This window comes from Helianthus annuus, chromosome 5 (assembly GCF_002127325.2).
Source record: "Helianthus annuus cultivar XRQ/B chromosome 5, HanXRQr2.0-SUNRISE, whole genome shotgun sequence".
NCBI classification, from domain to species: Eukaryota; Viridiplantae; Streptophyta; class Magnoliopsida; order Asterales; family Asteraceae; genus Helianthus; species Helianthus annuus.
This window is the reverse complement of record NC_035437.2, coordinates 175597172-175607360: the sequence shown is the minus strand read 5'-3', so window position 1 is coordinate 175607360 and position 10189 is coordinate 175597172. Positions and strand designations below refer to the sequence as shown.

The 10189-nt window shown below is 36.6% G+C and overlaps 1 protein-coding gene across 1 annotated transcript; it reads left to right on the top strand.

The window, feature by feature from the left end:
- The first annotated feature begins 5066 nt into the window (after nucleotides 1-5066).
- On the top strand, nucleotides 5067-9561 carry LOC110942344 (probable LRR receptor-like serine/threonine-protein kinase At1g34110). Its single transcript, XM_022184097.2, has 2 exons — nucleotides 5067-8477; nucleotides 8963-9561. Exons 1-2 carry the CDS (start codon nucleotides 5648-5650, stop codon nucleotides 9358-9360), a joined length of 3228 nt encoding a protein of 1075 aa, XP_022039789.1. The 5' UTR covers nucleotides 5067-5647; the 3' UTR covers nucleotides 9361-9561.
- Nucleotides 9562-10189: the final 628 nt, after the last annotated feature.

Here is a 10189-nt window from a genome sequence, read left to right as displayed (position 1 = left end):
ATTACATGTGTTCGAATAGTTTAGATAATTGTTGTAGTTAAGTACAAGTTCGTTTATTAATTGGTATCCTATGAATTTTCACTAGGATAACACTTTTGGATTTTTTCCAACATCTTCAATACATTAAGCTTTTGTGTGATTATTTGCTTGCCCAAATAAGTTCATAGTTTCCACTTTTCTGTTTATATGCTTTTGGGATGTTATATGTGCTTATACCAAAACACACACACTACTACTTTTTACATATCTATTTGCACAATTTAATTCTATGGTTGTTTGTTACCTTATTTGCTACTGTTGTACTTACTTACTAAATATTTTACATATCAACGTACATTCATTAACTCCATACAAGCCGAACGAGAGTATATCATAGATTTATTGGCCAGACACCACATTCTCACTCCTTGGCCTCTTTAGGGGGAGTTCCTTTTGGGAATAATAGAAACCGATATTTATACCCAGTCAACCAAGGTTTGGGTGTGCCATTTATTTGCCGTATTTAAGTTATACAATTGCTTTATGATACTTACTATGCCATACGAATTGTGATTTTTCCTACTATTATGTGTATTCACCCTATGTGCTTACTAACTCTTCGGAGTTGACATTTCTTTTGCGCATGTGACAGGAAATAACCCATGAAGATGATTTAAAAGATTGCTATCACATAGAATGCTACTGGACTTAGTTTAATTTTTAATATGGATTTATTTGTTTAGTTGCCTGAACTCTTTATCTTTTCGTTGTTTAATAATATTTAAATTTTAGTTTTAATGAGCTATTGAACAATCTACCAAGTGACGCCCCGATGTTTCCGCCTTTTGTAGAGCCCGAACCCTTGACTTCAAGGAAGTAACACATTAACTCTAATGACTGTCCAATTACAATAATGTAATAAATTACAAATAAATAACAATAACAATAGTTTAAACAAGCTAATCTATTTCTCCTCATATAATAGAGTGGGGGATTGGGTCTAATTGGAAAGTCATTAGAGTTAACGTGTTGCTTCCTTTGAAGTCAAGGGTTCGAACTCTACAAAAGACGAATTTGATGTAGTCTAAGCCGTTAAAAAAAATACTACATCTTTCAAAGGTAATTAATTTTCAATAATCAAATCATTTTCAAATTCCGGTTCATCTAGTGAGAGATCGGCAACCTCCAAAAACCCTACATCTCATCTTCCATTGAATATGTATGGTCTATTTACTTAATGGCCGGTTTTAGAATTGGAAAGGGTTAAAACCCTAAAATTAAATGGAAACGTGCTGGATACGTCTATCAGGTATGTCCCCGACATCAGAAACGTTTAGGATATGTCCCCGCAAAATTGGAAACGTTTAGAAAACGTCCCCAACAGGTACCCATAGCATTTCCGTCCCCGATGAGTACCCTACTGCCACATAAGTAACGTCTCCGTGCTACATAGGGTGTAACATCAACTGTGGCAATGCAATTAGACCATGATATATTATCGTTTTTTTTACGAAACAACAATTTTATTTCGAGACATGGATAGATAATAAGATACGAGATATGTTCTATATTATGGATGATTTGTATGGAAATGTCCATACCTTATAAACCATTTTGACAGGATTTACCACTCAGTTTCACATGTTAAATTATTGTGTTATTGATTTATATGTCATCTTATTACTTGTTTTTTTCTTTTTGTCACTTGTTATCCCCTCACCTGGATAACTGGCTCATTCTTGTTTTTCTTTTGTACAAGACATGTACTAGAGCAACCTGGGAGTATAAATAAAATTATTTTAAGATTGAAATACTATTCAATTTCATGTAAAAAATTAAGCAAACATGTCATATTTTTGAAAACCCTATCTATAAAACCTCTATTTATATTTCAGCGTAATGATTTCTAATCTAGATACTGTATAGTGACGTGTCATCTCATCCGGATAAAAAAAATATTTTAGGACTCATGATAATAACATGTTATGTGTCGTCTTATTAAAACTTTACGAACTCGAGAAGATTTTTGTAAATAAGTCTACTAAATTTCCGTTAATTAATCTGATTTGCGTCCTTTGGAGATATGTGGATGACTATAATCAGTGATTATATGGTAACAACTAACAAGTACAAATACTATCCTTTATTATTACTTTTTTTTCTAGAAATTTTAACCATTTTTCATCGAACATGTAAAATAATTCTGCCTCTCTAAATCTTAACCATATAAACTTTTAAATATTTAATAGTTTATTGATTCAGTATTATAAAAGTTACCTTAACTTATATATTATTCATGTGACTTGATATAATATAATTGATTAATTAGTTTTTAAAACTTTAACCCTATTCCCAAAACACACCCACTACCCCCTTTCCTCGGGTTACCCAAATAATTGTTACCGTGCTAAACAATAATTACACACAGTAAAAAGGACAGATTTTGGAAATACCATATTTACCCTTATTTTGGAAGTTTCTTGTTAGGGTTTACCTCATCATTTTTATACATAAAATTTCAAGAAACGAATGATATAATTTAAGTTTTTTCTTAAAATAAAGAGTAAATTACATTTTGAGCTCTTTTATTTTATTGATTTTAATTAATTAAGTTCAAAATCAAAAAGTTTAATGCTTTGAGTCCTTAACCGCTCATTTTATAACGTTTTAAGTCCATGTGTTTTAGTAGTTTTAACCACTTAAGTGCAAAATAAAAAATACAAGCGTTAAAAATTGGACTCAAAACGTTACAAAATGAGCGTTTAGGGACTCAAAACATTAAATTTTTTTATTTTGGATTCAAGTGGTTAAAACCACTAAAACACAGAGACTCAAAAAGTAATTTACTCTAAAATAAAACTTCATTAAACAAACCTCTGACCCAAACGGGCAAAAGGCCAATACAAAACAACACCCCCAACTCAAACGGGTAAAAGAACAAATTATAATATATACATAAAGTATTTACACCACTCCTTTCAAATAATATATTTACATGAGGTTCTATTTCTAAACCACACAAAACATAGTGTTTAGTAGATATGTGAGAGTTAAAAAAAAGTAAAATAACCGATTACAAAACCATATTATATATCAAAGTTGAAATACTATATAAATGTTTATACATTGATTTTGTAGTGAACATTATTTTACAACATAACATAAGGTTAAGTTGTTACAAAACATGGTAACTAAAGGAACTCGTATTTTTCATTTTTTACAAAACATAATCCATTTATTGTTTTATTTATTTTAAAAAAAGAATTGCAATGTTATAGTTTCGATAACCCTGATAAAGCTAATTAATAAAGCTTTAAAATAGTTAAATTAATAAATAATAAGTTGAGAATTTATTTACATGCTTACTCCAAGCCTTCCTCTTTACCCTTTCACAATCTCCTAGATATTATTGTCCACTTCCCTCTCTGAAAACATTGAATCCATCTTTAGATTCCTACCCAACTTGGACCCGACCCGATTTCTCAAATATACAATTATACCTCAATTGGAAATTACTTATTATATGTTGTTTCTTCACTAATTTCCTTGAAAATATGTTTATACCTCAATGACTTAAACTAGTACATTAAGAAAAAAATATATAAAAAATGATTAAAGTAAGTTAATTACACGTTTGGATATGGTAAACATGTTCAATAGATTTAGTTTTCTCATACATGACATCTTTTAACAAATAGAAAACACCACAATATATAAGGTAGTTGATTGATATTTTTCCATCAAATATGTAAACATATTAGGGTACCTTATGTCATTAAGGCATAAATAATAAATTACCGCACTTTTAAAATTTGTTTAACCTGCCCGTATGAGCATCTGTTTTTAATATGAATATTAATTTGACTAACAATAGGTTAATTCATCGTAGTTCCACAACATAACCAGCGCAAAAAGATACAACCTAATCCGTGGCAGATGTATGAACACATAACTTTACCATTTATCAAATTAAATGTGCATGACCAATAACACCAAAAGTCGATAAAGTTTAAGTTGTATATATGAAGTCAGCACAGGCGATTCACTAAGGCGGAAAAAGAGTAATCCATAAGAAATATGAGATTTAGCATTGTTGAATTAAATGGATTCGTCGTAGTTTAAAAATATGATATAGAGTGTGTATTTGGTTGGGGTTCACACCGGCACCGACTCTTTTAGCGTTGGTGGTCTCATCGGCAAGCAACAATTTTGTGATAACCACAAAACTCAGATCCATTATTGTTTTCTGAAACTTTAAAGGATACTGAGTTTTAAAAGATGAGTAGGTTTGGGGATGTTGGGTTGCAAAACGAGTTTAATCTTGAAGGTGGGTTTTGTAAGGGTTGAATTGTGGATGAATAATCACTGGCGGAGGTGTTAAAGTTGTTAACAAATAAATTGTCAACATTAAGGTTTGGTAATGCCGATAAATTGTCAAGTTCATTATCTAATGGACCTTGTACTATGAGTGGTTTGGTAATTTCAGTTTCGGTTAAGATGAAATCAACACCTCGTTCTTTGGCATAGCCGATGAATGGTCCCATCATGAAAGCGTTTCTAGACCTCATGTAGAGTTGGGAGATGGGATGGAAGTAAAGGGATAATGGATAGAGATAGTGTTTATATAAAATGATTATTTACATGAATTTAATACTATTTAACATTTGATAGTGATAAAAATCAATCGTCTTATAATTTATCAAACACTGAAAATCAAACACAAAGCAAATACTATCTCATGTATCATTCGTGTACTAATTAGTATATTCATTTATTAATAAGATCTTCATTCTTTTTTTAATAGATTACATTATCTATATGAATATACATCATGAAATCCAAAGATAAATTTGGTCATAGTGTACAAAAGCTTACTTTCACAAAAAACATATTACCTAACAAAAAAATTGATATCAAATACATTACTAGTCCTTGAACTTATGGCAAAATATTAACAAAATGCAAAGTTTGATGAGATTAAAGCAAGGGTAATTTGGTATTTTTGATAGTTGTTGGTGCCCTAATCATTATTTTATAAAATAAAGAAATTGCATGTATTTAAAACCAAACATTTTGAGCATCTCCATGCTCAAGCTCCAATCTCTTCCCTCTATACCTTCAAATTCCAATGTCCTACTCCTCCATCACAACATAACCACCGCCGTCGCCGTCGCCGCCACCACCACCACCACTCACCGCCGTCCTCTTCCTTATTCTCCTCACCCATCAAGAACCAAATAAAACACTACTCTTGAACCAAAACACCCCACAAGTTCCACCATTTCCTGTCCACCTCCCATAACCACCGCCGGTTGAAGTAGAAGTAGAACCACCAGAGACGCCGCCGTGCAAGGCGGAGACAAAGTTTCCGGTAAGTTTCCACTAGAAGCAAACACACTTTCTTTTTCTTGCTTCACATGGATAGGTTTGTTCTTTCACTAACACAAACATATAAGTGAGTTTTAAGCATACACCCACCACCTTAAAACCCTCTTTCACATGCATATTGTCCCCCAAGTTTAACACCTTTTTCACTCCACCACCACCCCCACCACCACCACCACCCACCACCATTTTCCACCATAACCAATCTTTGCATGCATTTTTCCACCAAAGTTTGAATCTTTTTCCAAACCCCACCAAAACCCATCAACCATTTACCCTCAAGATGCATAAAGTTTCAATCTTTTTCACTTTCTTGATCCTCACACCATTCATCTCCACCCTCTCGCCGGACGGTGAAGCTTTACTCTCTCTCCTCTCCTCCGGCAACTCTCTCTCTAAAACCACCACCCTCCCATCATGGACACCATCTTCACCAACACCATGTTCATGGCAAGGCATCACATGCTCCCCACAAAACAAAGTAATCTCCATTTCAATCCCCAACACTTTCCTCAACCTCTCATCTCTCCCACCACAACTATCCTCTCTCTCATCCCTCCAACTCCTCAACCTCTCCTCCACCAACATCTCCGGCCAAATCCCACCCTCTTTCGGCAGTTTCCCACATCTCCGGCTACTAGACCTCTCCTCCAACTCACTCTCCGGCCAAATCCCACCGGAACTCGGTCAACTCACCTCCTTACAGTTTCTCTACCTTGACTCTAACCAACTCACCGGAAAAATCCCACCTCAACTTTCAAATCTTTCTTCCCTCCAATACCTTTGTATCCAAGATAATCTCATCAACAGCACAATCCCACATCAACTCGGATATTTAACTTCTCTTCAAGAGTTTCGAATAGGGGGCAACCCTTACATCACCGGAGAAATCCCACCGGAGTTGGGATATCTCTCTAATCTGACCACATTTGGGGTTGCAGCAACCGGATTATCCGGGACCATTCCTACCACATTCAAGAACATGATCAACCTTCAAACTTTAGCTATTTACGATACCGAAATATCCGGAACAATCCCAGCTGAGCTGGGAATGTGTACTGAGTTGAGAAACTTGTATCTCCATATGAACAGACTTACCGGGCCGATACCGCGTGAATTGGGCCGGCTTCAGAAGCTTACTAGTTTGTTTCTGTGGGGGAATTTGTTAACCGGGTCGATACCGGGTGAACTTTCTAACTGTTCTTCACTTGTGGTGTTGGATGTGTCTGCTAATGAGTTGAGTGGTGAAATCCCTAAAGAGTTAGGGAGGTTGACAGTGCTTGAACAGCTGCATTTGTCTGAGAATTCGTTAACGGGCCCGATACCGATTGAGATTAGTAACTGCACTAGTCTTACAGCTATCCAGCTTGATAAGAATCAGATTTCGGGCCGAATACCGTGGCAAATAGGGAAGTTGAAGATGTTACAGAGCTTTTTTCTTTGGGGGAATGCGGTTTCGGGAACAATTCCTTCGTCTTTTGGTAACTGTAGTGAGCTTTACTCGCTTGATCTTTCGAAAAACAAGTTAACTGGTGAGATTCCTGAAGAGATCCTTGGGTTGAGTAAGTTGAGTAAACTGTTGTTACTTGGGAATTCGCTGTCCGGAAAGGTGCCAGCGAGTGTCGGGAAATGCGAGTCGTTGGTTCGGTTAAGGCTTGGCGAAAATCAGCTTTCGGGTCCTATTCCTAAAGAGATTGGTTTACTGCCAAACCTTGTGTTTCTTGATTTATACACGAATCATTTCTCGGGTTCTTTGCCTCGTGAGATCGGTAACAGTACGGTTTTGGAGCTTTTAGATGTTCATAACAATCATTTAACGGGTGAAATACCGGTCGAGTTAGGTGAGCTTGTGAATCTTGAACAGCTTGATTTGAGTCAAAACGGGTTAACGGGTCGAATCCCGTCGAGTTTTGGTAACTTTAGTTACTTGAACAAACTCATTCTTAACAACAATCTGCTTACCGGGTCGATCCCCGGGTCGATCAAAAGCTTGCAGAAGTTGACACTTCTTGATTTGAGTTCAAACAGTCTTTCGGGCCAAATCCCGCCTGAGATCGGGTCGATCACGAGCTTAACCATTAGTCTTGACTTAAGCTCGAATCGGTTCCAAGGTGAAATACCCGAGTCGATCAACGGGCTGACTCAGTTACAATCACTTGATCTTTCACACAACTCATTTCATGGGAAGATCTTGATCTTGAGTTCACTTACTAGCCTCACTTCACTAAATGTTTCCTACAACAACTTCTCGGGCCCGATCCCCGTTACACCGTTTTTTCGAACCCTGACACCAGAATCATTCGTTCACAACCCAGGCCTCTGCGAATCCGTAGACGGGTTGTCATGTTCTTCTAGACTACCAATGAGAAACAGGTTGAAATCGGCTCAAACCGTAGGTATAGTGGTTCTAACACTTGTCTCGGTGACCATGGCGGCTGCAGCCACTTGGGTCTTTATGTCAAGGAACCACAAGTACATGATCAAGCACTCGTTAGCCGACCCGAACCTTGATTCGCGGGGTGACGATTTCTCCTACCCGTGGACATTCATTCCGTTCACTAAGCTCGGGTTTACAATCGATAACATATTGGATTGTTTAAAAGACGAGAACGTAATCGGGAAAGGATGCTCCGGTGTCGTTTACAAAGCGGAAATGCCAAACGGGGAGATTATCGCGGTCAAAAAGCTTTGGAAAACGAAAACCGACGAAGAACCCGCTATCGATTCGTTTGCAGCGGAAATTCAAATTCTGGGTCATATTCGGCATCGAAATATAGTGAAACTTTTGGGGTATTGTTCTAATAAAAGTGTGAAGCTATTGCTTTACAATCACATTCCAAATGGGAATTTACAGCAGTTGTTGCAAAGTAATCGGAATTTGGATTGGGAAACGAGGTACAAGATCGCGGTTGGATCCGCACAAGGACTCGCTTATCTTCATCATGATTGTGTGCCTGCAATTCTTCATAGAGATGTTAAGTGCAATAATATTCTTCTCGACTGCAAATACGAGGCTTATTTGGCTGATTTCGGGCTCGCGAAGCTTATGAATTCTGCAAATTATCAGCATGCCATGTCACGGGTCGCTGGATCATATGGATACATCGCTCCAGGCAAGTAGCTTTCTGTTTTTATTACCGAATCACGAGTTAATTATCATTCTACAGCCCGTTTGACTCGGTTTGAAAAATACTATAAGAATATATTTTGGAAAAATTACAAGTTTTGTCCTTTATCTTTATACCACTTTTCAGGCGGTGCCCTTTTTTACGAATGTTGACAGGCGGTGTCCTTTACTAAGCATTTTGTTGCAAGTTTAGTTCTTTACACCCAACCCAGTTAAAAAACCCTGTTAATTGTTGGGTGTATAGGACTAAACTTGCAACAAAATACCTAGTAAAAGACACCGCCTGTCAACAATTAACAGGGTTTTTTAACTGGGTTGGGTGTAAAGGACTAAACTTGCAACAAAATACCTAGTAAAGGACACCGCCTGTCAACATTCGTTAAAAATGACACAGCCTGAAAAGTGGCATAAAGCTAAATGACAAAACTTGTAATTTTTCCATATTTATTTATTTTAATTTTCTTTTTGCAGAATACGGTTACACAATGAACATAACAGAAAAGAGTGACGTCTACAGTTACGGAGTGGTGTTACTAGAGATCTTAAGTGGACGTAGCGCAGTCGAGAATCGGGTCAGGGAGGGTTCACATATAGTCGAGTGGGTCAAAAAGAAAATGGGCAGTTTTGAGCCCGCGGTCACCATACTCGACGCGAAGCTACAAGGAATGCCGGATCAAATGGTCCAAGAAATGCTACAAACGCTCGGGATCGCGATGTTTTGCGTGAACTCTTCACCCGCGGAGAGACCGACGATGAAAGAAGTGGTTGCATTGTTGATGGAAGTTAAGAGTTCACCTGAAGAATGGGGGAAAACTTCACAACCTTTAATGAAGCAATCATCTACTCATAGGTATAATATGCCACAATGATTAATTAGGATTTTGTATTAGATTTGAGGTGAGGGTGTTTTAGTAATTTAGTGAAATGGGTAAGAATAGATTTATGTGATTTGGTCATGAGAAGAAAGATTTGGATAAATGGATAAATGGGTGTAGTTTGTTTATGGTAGGTGTTATTTTCTTATAGTTATGTACAACTTATGTTGCATGAAGTACAACATGATTTAAACAGATTAAAGGGAGGCCCATAAGTCTTTTTAAGTGTTACATTTGGTCCATATCTCCATGTTTTATTGTTGGTAGAAAGAAGCATGTAATCTAGTCAAAAAGAAAAAGGGTCTTAAAGATACAAACAATGCACATGAACCATGTCTCCTAATTAGTATACATACTACTGAAAAACAAAACAAATAAACATATCCAGTATAATCCACTCGTTGCAGTGCTATTGGTAGGGTATGAGAAGATCGTGATCAGTATAATTCACTCATTGCAGTGCTATTGGTAGGGTCTGAGAAGATCGCGATGGGAGCAAGACTTGTCTCTATCCTACAGTTGCCGACATTTCTTAAATGGATCCCAAACCGATTAGTTTTTTTTCGTACCTTTTTTCGGTTGATCTACAACTCCACAAAGTTGGTGGTAAAACTTTTTTTTCCTTTTATGATATGACTTTCACCTTCATGAGACTTTGTGTATTCATGAATCCATGACAATGCATGTAGTGTTACATGTGGTGGACCATAAATGACAAGCAACAGTTATATCAATGCTCCTATGAGTTCTTTTTTGGTATCTTATGGGCCACAATTGTTCACTTGTTCATGCATCTTGATGCTGTCCACAACAAGTCTCTTTC